General features: G+C 40.4%; 1 protein-coding gene across 3 annotated transcripts in view; it reads left to right on the top strand.

The window, feature by feature from the left end:
• Window positions 1–2,771: 2,771 nt before the first annotated feature.
• The window catches only part of rttn (rotatin), a 32,351-nt gene continuing 13,654 nt past the window's right edge, over window positions 2,772–21,468 (top strand). The window contains exons 1-28 of one of the 3 annotated variants that reach the window (XM_030756584.1): window positions 2,772–2,937; window positions 3,204–3,391; window positions 3,691–3,862; window positions 4,022–4,120; window positions 4,213–4,303; window positions 4,451–4,565; window positions 6,059–6,209; window positions 6,534–6,702; window positions 7,371–7,561; window positions 7,831–7,946; window positions 8,841–9,008; window positions 9,107–9,319; window positions 9,459–9,571; window positions 9,673–9,799; window positions 10,130–10,255; window positions 10,502–10,618; window positions 11,174–11,313; window positions 11,970–12,141; window positions 12,226–12,325; window positions 13,391–13,476; window positions 14,209–14,326; window positions 14,858–14,954; window positions 15,055–15,120; window positions 15,222–15,413; window positions 16,365–16,607; window positions 18,650–18,806; window positions 20,010–20,176; window positions 20,496–20,715. In XM_030756584.1, coding sequence (XP_030612444.1) covers window positions 2,907–2,937; window positions 3,204–3,391; window positions 3,691–3,862; window positions 4,022–4,120; window positions 4,213–4,303; window positions 4,451–4,565; window positions 6,059–6,209; window positions 6,534–6,702; window positions 7,371–7,561; window positions 7,831–7,946; window positions 8,841–9,008; window positions 9,107–9,319; window positions 9,459–9,571; window positions 9,673–9,799; window positions 10,130–10,255; window positions 10,502–10,618; window positions 11,174–11,313; window positions 11,970–12,141; window positions 12,226–12,325; window positions 13,391–13,476; window positions 14,209–14,326; window positions 14,858–14,954; window positions 15,055–15,120; window positions 15,222–15,413; window positions 16,365–16,607; window positions 18,650–18,806; window positions 20,010–20,176; window positions 20,496–20,715 — 3,945 coding nt within the window. In that variant the 5' untranslated portion in view covers window positions 2,772–2,906. Of the gene's footprint in view, window positions 2,938–3,203; window positions 3,392–3,690; window positions 3,890–4,021; window positions 4,121–4,212; window positions 4,304–4,450; window positions 4,566–6,058; window positions 6,210–6,533; window positions 6,703–7,370; window positions 7,562–7,830; window positions 7,947–8,840; window positions 9,009–9,106; window positions 9,320–9,458; window positions 9,572–9,672; window positions 9,800–10,129; window positions 10,256–10,501; window positions 10,619–11,173; window positions 11,314–11,969; window positions 12,142–12,225; window positions 12,326–13,390; window positions 13,477–14,208; window positions 14,327–14,857; window positions 14,955–15,054; window positions 15,121–15,221; window positions 15,414–16,364; window positions 16,608–18,649; window positions 18,807–20,009; window positions 20,177–20,495; window positions 20,716–21,468 lie in introns of all 3 variants that reach the window. The other 2 variants (XM_030756583.1, XM_030756582.1) reach the window with 2 other exon arrangements.

Genomic DNA, 21,468 nt, shown 5'->3' with positions numbered 1-21,468 from the left:
TTAACCTCCACAGGTCAATGGACCCTCTGGCAAGGCCATCAATATGACTCATGTTGTGCAGACAAGCTCTGTTCCAACCCACAAAGCTTTGTTTTCAGTTCTGGTCAAGATGCAAAGGTTTCCAACAACTACAAATGTATCCACAATTGAATGGATGTATAAAAAATATTGCAGCTATGAAAGAGTACCTTATATTTGAATATCTAGCTTACTTACTTAATACATAGAGTTCTGGAGCAATTAAAGATGTATTTGATGTTGGCAAAGACGGTGGAGAAATAGGAAGCAAGCTGAGAAAAAGTTATGTGTGAAATTTAAAAAGAAAGTCTTGGATTATACTTTCTAACCATTCTAATACTTTATGCATCAATATGACAGTAAAACAAGCTGTATGGTATGTGGCCAAATTAATTATGTGCTTAAATCCTCCGGGATTTCACAAAAGCTGTGTGATTATATTATTAGGATATCAAATTATCATTTGCTAAGTCTGTTAATTATCACCCTGTCTGCTGATCGCATCCATGTCCCATCTCAAGTGTGAGAGCTCTTGCAGCTGGAATATGAAAATAATTTGCACCTGTAGTTGTGTTAAGAGATGAATTGCATCAACTTTGATTTTTGAGAGCATCAGTGTTTAATGACAGGATCACATAGATGCTGTTAAGACTTAATTTATTCAGTATGTCAGCAATGCACGAGCCTTCGGAGTTTTTGAGAGATGCTTTGAAACACTGTTGATGCTAGAAAGAGAAACTGCTTCAGGGTGTTTACAGAAAATTTCAAAAGCTCAAATGAGTGGTCTGTAACCAAACTGCGCATCACACGGGTCATATGACAAACACCGTTTAAATGCATTCCAGCAAGAGACAGACATGTGTCAATCACCTGGGATTTACTACGCAAACTATACGGAGGGTCCCTCCTGAAACGATTCTACATCCCTGTACTGAGATTTTGAGGACTTGGCATTCATGTGTTTAGGGTCGATGGCAAAATATGGTTGTGGTCAGAAGTGTACATACACTCATCATGGCAATGAATGTCATGGTAATTTGGGACTTTTGATCATTTCTTTGATCTGCTCTTTTTCCAGGGAGGAGTGATTGTAGAGCACACATCTTCAATTACTTTAAAACCAAGAATTGGATGCACAAGTTTGGGTTTTCTCTAACCCACACAGGTTCAAAAGTATACATACATGGTCATATGCCCCCACAAGTTGCACCTTGACCAGGCACTTTTGGTAGCCATCAACAAGCTTGTGGCATAATTCTAGCTGGATATTCAGCCTCTTTTCTTGGCAGAATTGGTAGAGTTCATTTTAATTAGTTGGTTTCCTGGCATCCAGCTTGTAAGTGTAGCCCACAAATTTTAAATAGGGTTGAAGTTGGGGCTTTTGTGAAGGCCATGCCAGAAGCTTAATGGTACTACTTTACCCATTCCAAAACCAGTTTTGATGTGTGTTTGGGATCATTGTCCTGTTGGAACACCCAGCTATGTCCAAGTTTAAACCATCTAGCTGTTGATTTGAGGTGACACTGAAGAATCTGGAGGTAGTCCTCCTTCATTATTCTATTCAGTTTATGTACCAGAACAGCAATGTACGGGTACCACTGGAAGCAAAACTGCCCCAGAGCTTGATGCTACCTCCAGCATGATTGACAGTTCGTATAGTTTTCTTAGGTTTGAAAGCCTCAGATTTACTCCTCCAAACATGCTTCCTGTCATTGTGGCCAAATAGCTCTGAGGGTGACAGTTTGGGTCTTCTTCCAGACCTTGGCAAAGCAGTGACACATCTTGCTTGTACTTACATGCAGTTGTTCAAACTGCTGATCTTGGAAACTGCAGTTGTTTAGAAATGGCTCCAAGAGACCTTCCCAACTTGTGCAAATATGCAGTTCTCCTTCTTAGGTCTTCACTGAGTTCCTTGGACGTTCCCATTGTTCTGATTATTGGTCAGTCCAATGAGTGCTGTCAAACAAATCCTTTTAATGCTGCCACAGAGAAACTACCAGTTGTAGTCAATCATGATCACTAACAGGAAGTTAATGCGCAGTGTTTTTTTGTTTTTTTTTAACTTCTTTTAACAAGAAGTTAAAAGACATTGTAGAACCTGCAGCACCACCTATTAATTTCATATATGAATATTAAATTAATAATTGAATATATGTATATTTGAGTCTGTATGTATAATTTTGACCCTGTGTGGATTAGAGAAAATCCAAAATAATTTTTTTTAAGTCAACATTAACGATGTATGCTGTACAATCATTTCAGCCTGGAAAAAGAACAGTTCAAATAAATCATTAAAAGCCCCAAACTGCCATGACATTCACGCCCATGATGAGAGGATGTAAACTGCTGACCACAACTGTAGCACCTCAAGTTGCACCGATATAAAGTAGGATAGATGGATGCAAACTGCCAGCCACTTATGACGTTAGGTTTGTTAGAAACACGACACTATATTTATTTATTTGTAACTGCATATAATTTATGGTCGCTTGGGACCTTTTTTGTCCCTTTAGTTGTGTATTTGTTCTAAATGGATGAAAACGAGAATGAGTTACATTAAGATTATGTAATAAAAAAAGATAATGTAATATACCAAATATTTTTCCCTTAAGTTGCTTAACCTATTGCCGTCACGGTCACAGGTGTAAATGTAAAATAAAATCGAGCTTTAATTCTTAAGTGTATCAGTTTTCCTACGCAGTTGCTCGAATTAAACGCACCCGGTCCTGACCTGCACAGGAAGTGGAGTGACGCTGGCGCGGTGGTTGAAAACGGGCGTTGTTGACATGACGCTGGCAAACAAGAGCTCAGCAGAGGCACAAACCTCGATCGAAGCTTTTATTACTTGACTTTAACACAGGGAAACTTCACATAACGTTGCATTGATCATGGATTTATCTTCCATTATAAGGAAAATAGGTGAGTTTACTGTTAGCTAGGGAAATACATCGCAGGAAGCAGGACTATAGCTCACTTTAACTTATGATGGCAAAACCCGTTAGCTGCTAACAATAGCAACTCTCTCCAACTTTTATCTGTAGCTGTCATTGTTTGGAATAACATTAGTGAAAAATATCCTGAAACTGTCTCACTTTCGCAAAGGAACACCGAGTCAATGAACCGTAGCTAAGTTTGCTAACTCAAGTTTTTCTCAGTCTAATATTTTTGATTTCTCAAACTTTCAGGTCATTCTTTGGTGGAGATAAGAGTTCGAGCATTGAAGAGCATCTTATGTAAGCTGGATCTTTCCCTGATTTCCATCCATGATATTGTCCAGGAAAAGATGCTGTTTGTGTATCTTCTGGAGTGGTTCAATTTCCCCGAGGTGCCAATGAAGGAAGAGGTCCTTGAATTGCTTTTAACCTTATCAAAGGTAGATAAGAAGTATACTGATAATAGATGCAACGCATGGTGAATAAATCAAGGACTGTAGCTAGAGAAGAGCAGTCTGGCAGATGGCAAATTACAGTCATGAACTTTAAATGTAATTTCTTTCTTTTTTTTTTTTTTAACTAACCAGCCTTAAAATGCATAATTGATGAAGGCTATACTTTTGTCCCGAGTTTTACAGCATGATTCAAACACCTTACAAAGAACAATATGAAATTTACACAATACCAAACCGAGCTACATCATTTTCAGTTTTCTGATTATGTGCTATTGTTTTCAAAGCATCCAAGTGCAGCCCAGATGCTGAGAGACGTTGGGGCGGTGGACTTTCTCACCCAACTGTCTCCTAATGTGGAGCCCAGCCTGCGAGCTGTCATTGATGGAACCCTGGACCAGCTGTTCCAGCTGCCGGAGCTGCTCCCCAGTCATGCAGTTGTCTACTCACATGGACCACGTAGTATACCTCCAAAAGATGTTGAATGTTAGGCTAATCGTTTGTTTGACTTTAGAGTCAGTAATGTATGAAATACTAAATGTGGGTGGGATGGTCTCTCTTTTCAAACTGTTATTTAAACTGTCTAGTAAAGCAACAAATCTTGTGCCTCTGTTGCAGCCCCAACAGTTGTTTCAGCTCAAGAGGATTTGCCTAAAATGGGTTATTTCCACAAGAGCATGCCCAGCAATACAGATATACCACATCACAAAATAGCAGGTGCCTCTTGTTTGAAAATGTTCACGTTAACGTTAACGTTGATATTTTTGTTTCCCTAAAGGATTCATGCTTTATCCCTCTGTGTCATACAGTACACGAATCTGTGAGATGTCTCAGGTTTTCTGTGTTTCCATGGCTGACGTTGACAAACACAGACAGGCACATACTTTCTTCCAATGAGAAGTAAGAGACAAATTAACCTGTATTATGTTATACTATACACTATGTGTATAGTATAACATAGTTTTTATGTAATTGTTTTCTTTATTGCTAAATATAACACAAGAGTGTTAGATTAAAAATAACTTTGCTGTGGTTCTTATGAAACAGTTCTTTAGGCAGCAACAATCCCAGCCTAGTGCGGACAACTTGTGAACTTCTGTGTGATGTCATTATGCAAGACTTTCCTGCTGAGATCTTCCTGCAAAGGCCAGGCATCGTAAAGGTATTAAATCATGGTGTTTTTGCACTGCTAGTGTGTATAAATGTATGTGTATACATTTGTGCTTTTTTTTCTTTTTTTTTTTTAAATATATGAAGAGTGATCACATTCCTCCAGAAAGAAAAAGTGCTATACTGATTGCAATTTCCATTATTTAATTATCAGGGCATTAGAAGAGCCCTCTGTGCCACTATATTAAATTTATAGGCTCTGTGATTCTTAGCAACCATCATGTGCAGTGCTTATTTTTAAGACTGATTGCCTGTATTTAGTGGAAACGCTCCTCTGTCTTGTTTTGAAAATGCGTTATTCACTGTGGGTTTCCTAAGAAACAAAGTTGAAGATGCCAATCAAGACTTCTGGGTCTGATTTATTTTCCAGCCAAATGGTATTCATGTCGATTAGATGCAGTGTGTTGTTTTGAGTGGCTAGCGTGACCAGCTCATAACGGATTTATAGGATAGCCACTCCAACCACTGTCAAAATAATAACCTGTCAAATAGCATCCTTGAACAAAGCATCCATTTATAATTCTGTGTCCCTGATCTTGTAGCAGGCTGTGAGGCCCCTGAAGGCTTACTTTGGTTGAGCAGGTACTAGATTGCTGCAAGGATGTAGTTTTGTCATGATGTACCCCTTGCAAGGTGTGAAAGTCCTTGCTAGAACATTTTCCTTCTTCCCTCAAAGGCCTCCTTCAGCAGCAGAGTTTCTCTATATCAGGACACTGTTGGGTACAGGCTTTGAACACTCGTCGACCTTGATGGCTCTCGCTGGCTTCTGCTGGCAGCTGATCCATGGGGTCATAATACTGAAGTCTGCAATGAGTTCCCACTTTGTACAGCTATACATACTCTGTCTCCATTTCTTTTGAAACTAGCAACACTTTGTGATGTATCTCCCGCTGTCATCTTGGTAGCAAAGCGCATCTGTTCTGTGAGCTCTTTGTTTCATTGGCATAGAGTTTTGGGGGAGACATCATTTTGCCCTGATGAGCCACAGTGAACATTACTATTTTGCTAATAAAGTGGTGCATTAAATTACATCGCTCTCACGGTAGTATTAACGTACTGTCACCCAGCAGTCTCATCATCAAAAAAAAGAAATCATTACAGGAAAGTACTTCTTGTGGTTTTACTTGGTCCTCCTTTGAGTTACTGCAGCCATTATACAAAATTAAAAGGCTTGAATTTAGAGACGTGACATCATTAGCTTCAGAGGGCAGGGAATCTGAACTCGGAACAAATTGCTGCTTCAATAATTCAATTCCATTTGCCCTTTTTATCCAGTGAACTTTATTACAACTTTTCTGTCACTGTCTTGACTTTAAGTCTAGTTCATACACAGTGTGTTTGTCTCAGCGTTGCTTTGTAAAGTGGCTAATATGCTGTTTTTACACACTTGCAATAAAATTCTTATGGAATATTACAAGCTGTTGATCCATAGAACACCCTAACAGTTATGCCCGTTATGCCTCTGATGTCCCACTCTGTTTGCAGAACCTTCTGTCCCTATTGAGGCTGGGTCCGGGCAAAGGGGAGACAGGCTACCTCTACTTGCCGGCTCTTTCCTGTCTGCGGCAGCTTTGTGTGGGACTAAGGAGGAGGCTGCGCTTTCATCAAGATCCGAGCTTCTACTCTGCCAAACAAGGTAGAGTGCCTTGCTGGTTAGCCTCGTGCAAAGACCTTTTTACCTTTGTTTTTAAACACTGATATCAATATCTTCCACAGTCATCTATGAGGGGATTTTTCAGTTATTTTTGCCTGCTTGCCCTGTTTGTTTATGATCAGTAAATTCATATATTACCACCTGGTATCTGTCACCTCTGTCTCTTTTCTTGTAAGTCAGGTCTGAAACAGGCCTTGAAAATGTTGCTTTTACAACATTAAATTCTCATTTTTATATCAACAAATCCATGTGCAACAAATGTTCAAGCATTGTTTTTATTTATTTCTTTTATTTGCGGTTGTGTAGATCCAGTTTCCCAGAACTCCTCCTTCTCCTACACCCAGGAGGTTCTGGGGACCCAGCGTTCGCAGGCCTCCTCACCTCGGTCCGAGTGCTCTCCCCGGCCTTCTTTAGTGGGACGCACAGGCCAGAGAGCTAGGGGAGATGGTCAAGATGGAGATGCAGCTTCTAATAGGTGTGTGCTTGAGGTTGACATAACTATGTTTGTATTTCTTGGATGGGTGTTCTGTTAACTGTAATTTTCCCATTGTGGGACTAAAAAAGGTATAAAGGTATTCGTATATATTTTAGATTATAGTTTAAAAAAAAAAAAAAAAAGGCATCTTTTTGTGTATCTTTTCTTGTTTAAGGGATTGTGTGCATGGATGTTGTTAGTAATCACATTGGCACCTAGAGCAGAGAATCACTCACTTTAGCTTTTGTTACACTTCTGAGCCACGTATTGTATTATGTTAGTCATTGACGTGATTCAAGATTGTCAATTCTTCTCATTAGACCTTAGAAGTGAGGCCTATACTTTATTGAGAATTTGTGCACAGTAGGGTTTTCTGTGGCTTTGATAATGACAAAAATCACCGGTGACGCCAGCAGCCCACACAAGCCGATAAAACAGTGTGAAGAAAGGAAGACTGTGAAGGATGTTCTTCTAAAATATGAACAACACTAGGAGCCCTCTAGCGGCAGCTCTGTAGTGTTTAAAAATCAGGTTTGATTCATGTGATGGCATATTCATTTTTATGATCCATCCCTATACAGCGGATACGTCACTCCTTGCATTTGAATGGTCCAAGAACAGATCACAAATTTACAGTTGTCTTCCTGTCTTGTCTGCGATTCATCCAGTGGCAGCTCACGCAGAGGTGGAGGATCAGTCCAGGCCCCCGGACAGATGCCCCATTCACCTGCAGACGTGGCCCACTTGGAGCTTCTTGACCTGGGTGTAGAAGATGTGCTGGAGTTGCAGTTGCGGCAGCTCACTTTGGCTCAGTTTACTGTTGCCACTATGGAGCATGCCATACCACTGCTTAAGACAGGTAAGAGTCAGTATGTTTTTTTTTTTGTTGTTTATTTACATTTGTTTTGTAAAATAGGGTTGGTAAAAAAAAAATAAAATTTTAACCACAAATCAATTATTTCAGTCTGTTTCTCTTCCTTGTTTTGCTTTTCTGAACTTGAGAAGATTATGAAGATTCCCTCACCTGTTTCCCTGCATTGACTGCATTCTCTTCATTGTTATTTGATCCTGTCAAAAAAAAAAAATTCTTCTTTGCTTTGTTTTCTCTCTTACTCTCCTGTTTCTCAGAAGGTTTGCACGCTTTCCATCGCGTTTTGGAGCTGCTGTGTGACGCCGTCCTCCTGCTCGGGGACAGCGTTTGTGAGCTGGTCTGGGACGATCGCAGCCTGGCGGGGATGGAGCTGGCAAGTCAACACAACTCATGACAGCCTCTTATGTAGATGAATAGACACTTCAGTGAAAAGGGGAACTGACTTGGCCACCAGACAATTTGCCACAGAGACACAGGCATACGGTACTCGACTGTCAAGGAGAACTGTGGGCACGTGATTGAGCTTAATGTGTTATATAAAGGTTACAAAGGCTTTCTACTAGTTATAAAGAGCTTCTTGCATTCATGCAAACTTCCCATCTGGACCCTCGGGTTTATCCAAGCACAGAATTGCAGGGTTAGCAAATGTCTTCATTTATTACGTGTATAAAGTCCACACAATAGATTGTGTTAAACAGGTGTTTTTGTTTTTTTGTTTTTTAACTGTACAGAATCATTTGTTATCTTGCATGGCTGTTTTAAAGGGTATGTTCCTCTGCAGGGGGATTTACACACTTGTCAAGTCCAGGCCCCTGTGGCCCTCTGCTGTTTAATACATGCCCAGAGCCTTGCAGCCTGAGAACTATTTTGTCATCTTTATGTGGAGAGCAGCTTTTGTGTGCCAAACCTCTAGGTTTTTCCTATGGGAATGGACCAAACGCTTCATGCCAGCCACAGCAATGCACAGGGCATGTACTGCCCCCTGCTGGTGTTCATCTTCCATTGTACAATTTTTACGCCCAGAACAAAGTGGCTGAGAATAGATTGTTCCAATTTATTCATACAGAGATAGGGTGGATCTGTATCTCGTCCCAAAATAACCCTGAAATCTGATTACATTCAATTCCTAACCCCTGGAACGAACAATTTCTCTCTTGGCTCGCAGCCAGTGTGTGAACATGCACAGAGTGCGAGTACATGTGCATGTATTGGTTTGTTTGTGTGGCATGTGCGCATTTGTCTACATTTTTGTCTGTGTTTATTTTAGAAAGAGAAGCTACAAGCCTGCATGGAGCTGCTGGGGGATATACTGAGCTATCACCAGAACTGTTCAGCAGATATTCCTCACAATTCTCAGGTTCACCATAAAATGGCCTACATAGGCACTGCCATATTTACCATTAAACTCCTACAGACCATCCTCCCACCTGAGAAGGTGTGTGTATGTGTGTGTGTGTGCTTGTGTGACAGAATCACTTGAATACATTTGCTGTTTTTCATTTGAGAGTTAATGATTCTATCAACATCACACAGGCTAGTGACAATCTCCCAGAAAACACAGCGACAGCTCTTTTCCACTTATGCTTGGACACATCACTGGGAAGTTTATTACCCAGCATGCAAGAGACAGCAGTGGCCTACTTAGAGCAGGTGAACTCGGACAGCCATGACATCTACAGGAGGGTGACCCGAGCTGCCCTCTGGATGGAATCTACTTGCAACTTTCTCAGGGAAGCACAAGCGGAGGTATAACTGCCATGCCACATTACATCAAATACAAACACCCTTTATATGTATATATAATATATATATGAGAAGAGTCTGTTCAGACAGTGTCTCATCACCGATTAACTGGTAATTGAAAGATTTTTTTTTTTTTCTTAAGGGGGAAAAGAACTGGCTGGAGTTACTGGAGCTGGCAGACCAAGCCATAAACGGCCTTCCATTTCACCAGCACTTGCCTATCATCAAAGAATGTGTTCACATTTGCTCTTACCTGTAAGCTGTCTGATAATTTTCCTGCAGTGTAAAGTCAGTCACACAATTTATTTTTTTTTTTTTTAAAGCTAGTTGAAATTTGCTTAATTGTCCTTCTTTAGGTGGAAGTTTGATCAGCCCAGTCCCCTCCTCCAAACCGAGAGCCAGAAACTCCTCCTCAAGCTGCTCTCCCATCCTTTACTGCCCGTCAAGACAGAAACATATGAATGCACTTTAAACCTGGTCAAGGTTAGAGCATCTTACATAGACAGTCATTGTTTGGATGAGTGTAATAAATCATGGTTAAAATATGAGTCCGACATAGCCTTAATGTGAACCTGTTTTGTGGGGCATCCATATGTAAATAAGTGGGATAAAGATGAATGAGTCACAGCTCTTTGACGGGCCACTATTTAAAAAAAAAAAAAACCCACTTGACATTTGAAATCAGTCTTTCATTTCATTTTACCAATTACTGTCTGGAGTGCATGGCTAATTTTAAAGTGAATTGAAACTCTTATATGCGAGCACAAGTGAGAATAGCGATAATTTATAGTGTGTGATTACATATACCCCTAGGACTGCCTTGGCATCCAGAATGTGACACGACAGGAACCAGAGGCATGTGCTGGAGTTAGCTTCCTTCTCCACCACAGGGTGCTCTATGAAATAAGTGCTTTTGGACTCCAAGACTGTGCACAAAAGGTAGATGCTCGGTTTATGCCTTTTAAGTGTTAGATCTTTGAGCAAGTTCATGCTGATAGTGGAATGCAATCGTCCACAGGTAGTCATGAGATTAAAAGCAGGGGGATTTGTTTGGTTTTTGGACATTACATGCTAAACTGTCATAAAATAATTTAGACATTTCAAAGCTGTCACATAGAGTACTTGCTAGTAGATGTTTTATCAGCAATGCCTTTGTGAATTCAGCACTTTCCCTGTGATGTATAGGTGAATGTTCTCGCCAAGGATATCCTGCTATTCCTGCTCAAGGGACGATTGATGATGACAGCATCAGCCTGGGACAGATTCAATGAGGCACTTTACCCGGTCATGCCCATATTACAGGTGTTGTGATCTCTTCAGAGGCTCAGTAGCATTTGCACTGCAGAGCTCATAAAGAGGCAATACGTTTGGAGCTTATTAAACAATATTTATGGAAGGGAGGAATTGGTTTATATTGCACACAATCAGAGCTGTGATCAAAAGTGCAATATTAGCACTCTTGGACCATAAAGACTGCGCATTGAGCTGCCAGTGAGAAAAATTTAGTTATTTTCTCATTTACATATTCTGTTATATTGTTTCCTTTTTTGGGTGAGGGGGGGGAAACAATAACAAACTTTTATTAATTGTTCAGTTTCAGGCAGCAGAAAGCCAGGAAATTCTTCATGAATATACATGAGGTTTTGACTAGGCTGTCAAGTGTGATTTAATTCAAGAAGGCCATTTTGAGATGGGCCCATCATGTCAACAAGAGACAAAATGAAACCACCCGTAATCAAAGTGATGCATATTTTATTTACTGTTGCACTGCTTTGCTGGAATTCCCCATTGTTTGCTTTATTGTCTGCCAAGGTAGTCTGAGAATTGTGCGTGTGTTTGTGTGTCTGTGTGTGGCAGGGTTACGCCGGCACTGAAGAGTCACTGGGAAACTGTGTCCTGCAGATAAGTGACATGCCGGACATGGCGAGAGACAGTGTGTTCCCAAGTACAGCCAAACTAAAAGCAGCACTGCGGCTCCTTTTCACTAAGCAGCCTACGTGAGTCTCTGTTCTCCGAGTCTTTTCTTTGTTAGGGTTGTTTCTTTCTGTGCTTGTTGGAGTGTTATGTGCCTGCCCAGAATTGTGTGCATATCAGAGATGTGTGTGTTTGTGCCTGTGATGTGTATACTTGCATATCTGGCATGTTTCTTTTGTTTTTTTGTTTTTTTTTTCCTCGTGTAGAGTTGTTTGATGATTTTTGACGTTGGGTCTCAGGATTGTTTTGTTAGCCAGGCAAACACTTGAGAGCCTGAACATTTACTCTCCAACACTTGTGGTGGGCATTTTAGCCCTCTGTGTTGCTGTCAGGTGATGTGCTTGTCATGTCAACCAAATGCTATTCGAGGCCTGTGTAAAACACTTTCTCATCCAGTCCCAATCTATGAATATTGATAGATGTGGAAATCAACACCAGAGAAGCCCTGGTAATTTTTTGGCAGCGAGTAATAGAGCCGCCTCCCCTGCCAGCTATTTCTTGATGATCATTTGCTGTTTGAAAATTTCTAACCATGGGTCTGTACTTTAATGCAAATAAGTTTTTTTTTTTTTTTTTTTTCTTCATCACATGAATAGAAGTTATTGTGTGGTTTTCAGTGAAGTCCTGAACTACACATATATTCCTATCCCTAAGCTCTTATTCTATTCATTCTTAACAGCGTGAGAATGGCAGCAGTGCAGCAAATCCTGCCCCATCTAACTGGAAGTGATGATGCAAACACAGCCCGACCAGAACTGGATCAACAAGCGATTGCCTCTCTTCCAAACCTCTACCACCTCAGAAACCCTTTAGACATCACACTCGACACCAGAAACAAGTCTGTTCTAAAGGTATAAGCCTGCATACACAGAGCAAAACAGATATTTACACTGATGTAAGTAAGCGCTTGCTTATGTGTTTAATTAATGTGTCAGGTGGAATCGGTCGAGAAGCTGTTTGGTATCCTCCATTCAGACAACGTTGACATCTCGCTGAAAAGATCAGCTGCAGAACAGCTTTCTGTCGTGCTACAAGGTGAGACATCGGTAAAAGCTACACTCACAGTAGTATTATAAACTTATCTTTTGTCTGATTTTAATAGCTTTCCGAGTTGAATGTTTGTTCTGACAGGCTAATTAGAAACTCCAGCGCTGACTAGTGTTTTTGCAGTGAATTTGCAGAGCAACAAAGGCACACCGAGCAAAAGTCTAAATGTTTTCAACGGCATTAGAGGCTCACGTAGCTACGCCCCAGTCTCTGCATATACTCACCGCAGAAGTATATGTGCAGAACTATGAATATTCTACTTTCCCTGCTTCACTTGCTCCACTCTGCATCTATGAGCCCCACCCCCAATTTATTCATTTATTTTTGGTTATACGGAAGGAAATGTATTGGTCTGCATTTCTAAATTGTGAGTGGATTTATTTATTTACTTATTTAAATTAAGGCAGAAGAGGGAAATCCAGTTCTTAATGCATATATCAGGAGGTGCTGGGATGCAGAGTGGCTCACAGACACATGGATTGGAGTTTGAAAGAGGCATGCATGGGACCACTGAGAGCAGCAAAACAGCATCAGACACTGTCACACTGAGCTGAAATGAAACAAATGCGCACAGAAAACACAAATCCTCAGCTTATCAAACAGTAAATAATGTCTGGCTAAAGTCAGACAGACTTTGTTCCTTACTGCCAGATCTGAAAAGTTGGAACTTCCCAGCAGATTGACAGTGTTGGTTCCTTAGGTTTGTACCCCTGGGGCTTTTGGGCTACACTGCAATTCCACTATGCAAATGCTTTACTTAAGAAAAAAGGATTAATTTATATTGAAAGGGTTCTTTATTGGGAAACACTAACTTTGATAACACTTCCAGGCCCCTTCAACATCCTGTATTTTTATATATGTGAGTTATATTCCAAGTGCTAGCCAATCTCAGATTGTGATGATCATGGAATTTACAAACAAAATTCAGTTGGCAACACTGATTTACATCTGGATAATTGTTGATTTGACTGCCTCAGTAAGAGCTATGTAAAAAGTGGATGAAGTGAAGTGAAGAATTATTATTTTAACATATTTTGAATTCTTCCTCTATAGACACAGCAATGCATCCAGTACTCAAGAATCTTGGAATAACGGATAAAGTCATTTCTGTCATTATGGAGTGTGTAAATGGCAACAAGGTAAACACAAACAGCTTTGGCAAAGTGGGAAATACACCCTGGTATTTGGACAGTGGCATAATTTTGGTATATCACCGCAATGGATCTGAAATTAATCAAGATGTGATGTATATATATTTTTTTTCATAGTCCAGATACATAGGGGCCTGCCTGTAGGTGCTTACTGAAGGAACTGCTGTTGGAAGCTAAATAACCCAAAATTCATAGATACCGTCACATGTGCTCCCATTTCTGTATGTGCCCTTGTTTACATGTGCTTTTGTGAGTTCATGCGTTGCCAGTGGATGGAGGAAACCCACTGAGCCGTGGATGATAGATGGATGAAATGGCCTGTATTAACAGTGTCAGACAGGCCCTGGTCAGCAGTGATTTCTGCCCTCTAGTTGATGCAGTCTGCTGATCATTCCCAGGCCTTGAATCAGAAACTGCCAGGGGTAATCGTCCAACATGTCTCGCTACATGGAAGTAGAGTAACAGGGCTACGGAGAATGACTTGACTCAGCTAACAAGTGTGCATGCAAGGGATGTCTGCAGGTTGTATTTGTCCCAAACCTCCTTTGCCTGCAACCTTCACAGTCACAAAATTTAGGTTTTGCTTATGTGAATTGACACCAAAGATATCCTGTGCGTTTGTGAGAGGCAGAACAAGGAGAAATGGAAAGGCAGCGTATGGCTTTGTTTGTGTTTTCCTTGTAATTAAACACCAAGTGAGCATGTTGCTGTTTTCCCCAGAGGTTTGATTGTCTGCTGGAGCCTTGTGTATGTATCCTGAGAAAGCTGGTGTACGCTGATCCATCTCTGAGGCACAGCCTGGCACAGCGACTCCTCCTGCTCCTCACACTGCTCAGGGGTAGATTCACAAGACAACTCATTAAGTAACAGCTACACACATTGTGTCGAGTAGCTCGGGGGCATATTCTCAAGTCATCCGCTGATGCATAGCTTTTAACCGTGCTGTCACACTGTAGTAAGTAGCATATTAGTATGATGCAACTTGTTGCCACAGAGCGCAGCTCAGCAGCAGTGCCCTTTTAACAGCCTTATCTTAACAGTAGTTGGTAATATATACAGCAGCTCTAATATTTGTTGCATACATTTTAGTTCAGTTCAACTCAGTATAAACAAGAAGCTATTTAATGGAAATAATTTTATGTATATTTGTAGAATCTTTTTAGTCAGAAACAAGCTTTATTGAGAGATTTATGCAAATGATGTGCAGTGTTTTTAAGACATGTCAAATTAGAAGTTTAGATTTTCAAAGTGTTTTAGTTTGTTTTCACAATTAAAATTCTTACAATATCAACTACTGCACTATAACAGCTGTAATGTACTTTTTGGATGTCATTGCTAAGTAAATTGTTTATTTTGGCTTTTATTATAGCGTCCTTGATATTGAAGGAGAACAAAGGCAATGGAAATGAGATTGCTGTCCTGATGAGTTTATTGCTATTTGATGAGATCGCCAGCATTGACTTATGGTGAGCATACTTTTCCTCTCTTCCTTCTCTTTCCAATTCGGCATATATTAATCTATATCCCTTCAATACCTTGCTTTTCTGCTCTTTCTTCTGTTTTCAGGTCCGATAAATCCAACACAGAAGCGGGCGTCACACCATTCTCACTGCCACTGGCAGTAATACGAAGGTAAGACCATCATAACTTATTGTTGCCATCTTTTTCCTTCCCTCTCATTAAAATACCTCACAAACAATATTCCCATGTTTGTTTTCCCTTCTTTCTTCAAGGTACAACGTTCCATTTCAGGCAGCAAGTCATCATGCTGTTAGTCCGTACTGCTACGTATTGGCACCTTCATCTGACCTGCAAACTCTTAACCCTGCCCGCCAAGCCCTACAGGTGGCCTGGAACACTGCATGGCATTCTGGGATGGATAATCTCCTTCAGGAGCTTTGTGGCGTTGCTAGAGACGTCAATGAGTGAGCAACTTCATGCTTCCAACTTAATATGTGCAGTGAGGTGTTGGCATTGTCTTAATGGGTTTTTTGTATATGCCTTTTTTTTTTTTTTTTTGCTTGTTTAAGAATTAGGATTAAATAATAGATTGGACACCGAGATAGATTAATGTTTCTGTGTCAAGCAAAAGTATGCTTTTCTTACTGTAGCAGGTAAGCCAGCAGTTGATTCATTCTTTATTTTTCATATTCTCAGTGCTTTGGCACCTGGCATCGTGTTCAGGGTTGGCAAACAAAGGAAAATGATGGATGTCAAAGAAACTGAGCTGAACAATAATTCCGTGACTGGATTCTTTTGAGAAAGCGCGTTGAGTTATACATATCTATCTTTTAAAACGTTCCCTATTGCAGAGCGTTGCAGTGAAGATTTAGATTCGGAGTCTTGCCATCTTGTGTTTCATCTGTCTTCATTTGCTTCTAATGTGACCTAATTCAAACAAATGAGGAGTGTCTCTCCCAGATTCAGCCAGCTTGATTACAGCACAGATGTTTGAAGCACACTGTGGATGGATTAGTCCATCTTAAACAAAATTTCACACAATGCTGTGATTGAGGAAAACAGTACTTGTTTAAGATTGATTAGTCAATACAAATGGAGAGGTATCTTCTTTAAACGCAGTGTTTATGTATCAAAGTGATCAACTCCGGATATTGTTGTTTCTCATTATAAAACCCAAAATGTGAGAGAAAAAAAAACTGCTACCTCGGCTTGAATCAGTTGCAAGAAATTCTCAAAACTTCTCTCTTCTGATGACTCATAAATGTGTCATCCCATTGGACCGGTGAGCAAATGCCTGTTAATGCAGTCATTAGTGTGCTTCTGAGCCTGCTGCTTAAGCACTAGCTCATCAGTAGTCACGCAAGCTAATTTTGAATGTATAAATTTTAAAACCGGTAACATTTTATTCCCCTCAGATTTCATCCTGACTTAAAACTGTCAGAAACACAAGTTCTGTGGCTGAAGGCAGTGCACCTTCCCACTGCGCTGCAGGACTGCATCCAGGCCATCGTCACTGCAGCAGCACACAGTTCTGTGGCCTCTGCCCTCTCCAGGCTCAGCCTCTACTTGTTGATCGAGAGGCTGGCATTCCCTCACGTTCCCACCTACAGATGCAGAGAGACCCTTCACTCCCTCAGTTGGCAGGCCGCGGTGACCAGGTATACTGAACACACTCGATTAATGATTCACAAACTTTTCACAAACCTGTAAATTTAACCCTGTTTTCAGAAAAGCTGACATTTTGCATAAAATGTAACTAAAAATAAAATGAAACGATTCAAAAATCAGCTGAACTCCGTTTTAGCAGCAAACAATAGCGCAGAGACGACATATCAGACACTGAAACTGAGATGTGAAGCGGTAATTTTAAGCTCATATGCAGAATATGTTGGGACACGAGCAAAAACTGAACACAGACCTGAGCGATATATTCGGATCTTAGAGCAGCATACGCATCCATCCAGACAGTGTCTTTTTCAACTTTCTTATTTCAGCAAAATAATACCAAAGTGACATTTCTGAATGTACCGTAACAGCATGACTCCGTAGTAAGAGTGCTAATTTGACTTGCCTGCAGCCCAGACTTGTCATCCATTGAAAACATTTGGCACATTATGAAATGGAAAATATGACAAAGGAGACTCGATTCCTAAAAGCCTGCAGAGTTGTTAAAAGAAGAAGTGATGCAACATAGTTGTAAACTTCAAACATCAAATTTAAAATAAACATATTTTTTCAACTTTCTATAAATTTTTTTTAATACTGTTTTCACTTAACATAGGATCTGAATAATATGGAAAGCATTACAGTCTGTATTTATTTATATATATGTTTATATACTGTTTTATTTAGTATTTAAGAAATTTGAGTGTAGCATATAGACCCATTCGCCACTTCATTAGGTACACCTGTTCAGCTGCTTATTGACGCAAATCTCAAATCAGCCAATCACATCACAGCAATCCCGTGCATTTAGTCTTGTAGACGTGCTGAAGTTCAAACCAAGCATCAGAATGGGGCTGAAAGGGGATTTAAGTGGGTTTGAACATGGCATGGCTCTTGGTGCCAGACAGGCTGGTCTGAGTATTTCAGAAATTGCTGATTCAGTTTTCCTACAAAAACCATCTCTGTGGTTTACAGAGGAATGGTCAGAAAAAGAGAAAATATCCAGTGAGCAGCAGTTCTCTGTGCACATACTTTGTTGATGCCACAGGTCAGAGGAGAATGGCCAGACTGCTTTGAACGGATAGGAAGGCAACAGTAAATCAAATAACCACTCGTTACAACCAAGGTTTACAGAAGAGCATCTCTGAACACATAACATGTTGAACCTTGAAGCAGATGGGCTACAGCAACAGAAGACCACACCGAGTGCCCCTTCTGTCAGCTAAGAACAGGAAATCTAGACTACAGTTTGTATGGACTCACCAAGATTAGATAATAGAAGAATGGAAAAACGTTGCCTGGTTTAATGAATCTTGATTTCTGCTGCAGCATTTGGATGATGGGGTAAGAATTTGTTGTAAACTACATGAAAGCGTGGATCCATCCTGCCTCGTATCAAATGTTCAGGTTGCTGGTTGTGTAATGGTGGAGGATATTTTCTTGGCATACTTTTGGCCCCTTAGTACCAGCGGAGCATACATTTAATCGTCACAGCCTTAGACATGAATTAAAGATACATGTATTGAGCATTCAGTGTTCACAGAGGATGTATGAACTTACATTTTTTTAATAAAAGAAAAGAACCTCAAAGTGTCGGTTTTCCACATGACAGTAGCTTGATATATATATAAAATATATTTTATCTGTTTATTTTTTTTTTATTAACATCACCTCTGGTCCATAGTTGGAGGACATATATGTTAAAAGTATTTTTTAAAAATATTTTCTTTCTTCTTGATGATGAATGAAATGTAATACTTCAGTAGCAATGAAGACATTTTGGAGCAAGCCTCCATAAACATACACTGAGATACGTCAGTTTTTTCTCTGATCTTATTGAATTTATTCCATCAGCCTATCATCCTCCCCTCTAGGTTTTTCCTGTCTAGCGGCATGTGTCAGAATAAGAAGAAAATAAATAAATTATGAAAAGCACAAGGGGATAGCACTTTAGCTTCTTAGATTATGTTATTATTCTTTCCAACCATGTTTTTCTCCTAATGTTGTTTCTGTCTCTTCCTCTTCTTCCCTGCAGGTTTCTCCAGGTGCGTCCAGCCTGCGTTGAGGATGAAAGGTTGCTGGTGGGCATCGTTGTATTTTTGAACGCCTACTTCACACGGATTCACACAGAATTTGTGGCTCACTCAGAGGACAAGGACCTGAGCTGGATACTGGAGCTGCTTCTCAACCAGGTATGGTTGTATGGAAGGAAAACCTCACTGTAATAGAGAATTATTTTTTTATTTTACTTTATTTAAAAGAGACAATACCATTAACGTACTGTAGGTCCAACACAGAGCATGAAACTGATGGTGCTGCACAGAGTTTGTAGCTATTGCTAATTTCCAACCCTTGTTCTTAGCTGGGCTTTTACATTCGTATCATCCGACCTGTGGCCATTTACTACGTGTCGTCTCCCATCTCTCTCTCTCTCTCCACTGTAACTTGTTGAATAAAGCTGCAGAAGGCCAAAAAAAAAAAAAATACAACAATACTTAAGATAGTTTATTGGCTTGATGTGTACAAGTTATGCTTAGCTATGGATTCATTGGACATTACAATCTGACGACTCTGTTCAGAAATTTCCCATTAAACTAGTGGCCATCTTATCCATGCCCTACTTATCTTATTTATGTGTATCACCATTGGTTACCTTGTTAGTACTTTTAAAATGTGTGTGTATGTATCTCCATTAGCTGGTAATCTGGTTAGGCTCTCTCCTCTGCAATGCAGAAAGCTATATACATGCAGTCAAATAAGTCACTCTCTCTCTCTCACACACACACACACGTCACACACAAACATATTACTTTTTCATAACAGAAAAGAGTTTCATAGCTTTCCACCTGAGACCTGTGGCAGAGATTATTTCCTTAAAACAAAGTTGCATTCATATATTTTTTTTTTTTTTGCCTTAGCAGAAGAATCATCTCGCTGTTTCAGTGAAGAGAGCTGCTTTTAGGATTTAATCAGTTTCACCTTGGCTTTCTCATTAATGTGTGTGTAAACAATAATTTCTCCCCTGGCAGCTAAAGAAAACTCTCACTGAATGCCTGGTAGGGGTGAGCAGTGCTGCTCTGACTTTTCTGTAATTACTGAGCTGTTACAGGAACATCTGTCACTTCATAGACTTGGATTAACTACCCACTCTGTGCACGCTGCTCAGTAAGAAATTCTGCAGTTTGGCAATGTAGAGGACAGTTTTTAGGGAGAGGAGAAGGTGGTTGCTTACATATACTTCTCGCCCTTCTCTCCATTGTACTCCATGGGTCAGTTCAGTTTAAAAACTGGTGGATAAGTTATACTGTCAGCCCTTCATAACCCTATAAAGTAAATACACACTCTGAACAGCAACATTACTAGCTAGGAAACTCAGCCGTATGCATATCTTCTAGGATGCAGTATCTCTGCTTAATTTGCTGCTTGGTGTGGAGACCCAGACCTCAACTCCGAGCACAGGGGAGCATCAAGAACTAAAGAACCATGTGAGCCAAAGGCTGCAGAGAGAGCTCACCCACTTCTTTAACACCTTACTACGCCGTCTGTCACACACCACTGACAGGTAGGATGGTTTCACACACAGACTTGCGGCTTTCCTCTGTAAAGTCACATATGACAGCCAGTGGAAGTGGTGGTTCTTCTTTTACATCATAATGTAATGGTGAAGAATTCAGTTTTATCTGCTTATAATATGTAAAATACTTTTTCTGCATTATAGCTGAGGCACATTTGGCTTTCCCAAACTTCTCTGCTCTGTTTATTTTTACAAAATAGCTTTTTTAGGTTATAAAGAGTGAATGTACTCTTCTTCTGCCTTCCATTTTCTGTCTGATTTGCTTGTTTCTCTGTCTTTCTCGTTCTCTCCTTTTCTGTCTGTCCAGGCTGTGTTTGGCATTAGCCGGCCCCTTCAAGAGCCAGCTGGCTGTCCGTTTGCTTCAGAGCCTGCGGGTGTCTGATGCCCCACGTTTTTATGGCCTTCCCAGCCTGGAGAGGACACTGCAGGGCATGATCAGCTTGACTGCCCAGCCTGGCTGGAGCTCCCACTGCCCTGACCTGGAGCCCAGCTCCCTTTGCTCCAAGTATCTCAGTGGGTTATTAGAGGTAGGTGTTTGTTCATCAGCTTGTCTTTTTATGTGGCATGTGTGTCAAGTTGTGTGTCTGCACAGTATGTGCGCATATGCTCGTGCGCTGCATTGGCACATGCAAAACTTCTCCCTTCTCATCAGAAATAAAAATGCCGACAGAAATGAATAAAAAGACAGACAGAGTGCTTTCTGAGGAATTAATTAAAATTAAGCAAAATGTGGTTACGGGACATGAATAACAAAAGGTAAAAATTTCATTGATTAGATGTGCCACACTGAGAAGATGCTGATGAGATTAATCAACCTTGCCTTTTCCATCTGTTCAGCTGTTCAACAGTCCATAAAACAATAGTGTAACTCAGTGTAGACCAGCTTGCACAGCAGTCCTGAGCACAGAGGTGTCCAGATTTATTTTTGCTTTGAAATGAAGACCCCCAAGGAATAGACTATTCTGTTTATACAGAAGCAGCCTTTAGTTTGTTTTCTGGGCAACTTTTATTGACAAATTAACATTTAATGTCGACTGAAGGTTAATTTCCTTTTGCAGTCAGGATTTGTAATGGCATCTTAAATCTCGTCGGACTACATTCAGATATCTGCCTCTTTCTCTGTAGCCTTTTTAACCTTTATCACCCACCTCTCACGTGCTATAGATCGCCGAGTCTCTCTCTTTGCCCCCGCCCGACAACATAAGGGCCCGAATCTCAGCAAGCCTTGGGCTCCTCTATTTCCGTCTGCTCATATGTGCAGCCGCACATCCTGATGGCAC

The sequence above is a fragment of the Archocentrus centrarchus genome, chromosome 20 (genome assembly GCF_007364275.1).
Source record: "Archocentrus centrarchus isolate MPI-CPG fArcCen1 chromosome 20, fArcCen1, whole genome shotgun sequence".
Taxonomy (NCBI): Eukaryota; Metazoa; Chordata; class Actinopteri; order Cichliformes; family Cichlidae; genus Archocentrus; species Archocentrus centrarchus.
This window is presented reverse-complemented; position numbering and strand designations above follow the sequence as displayed.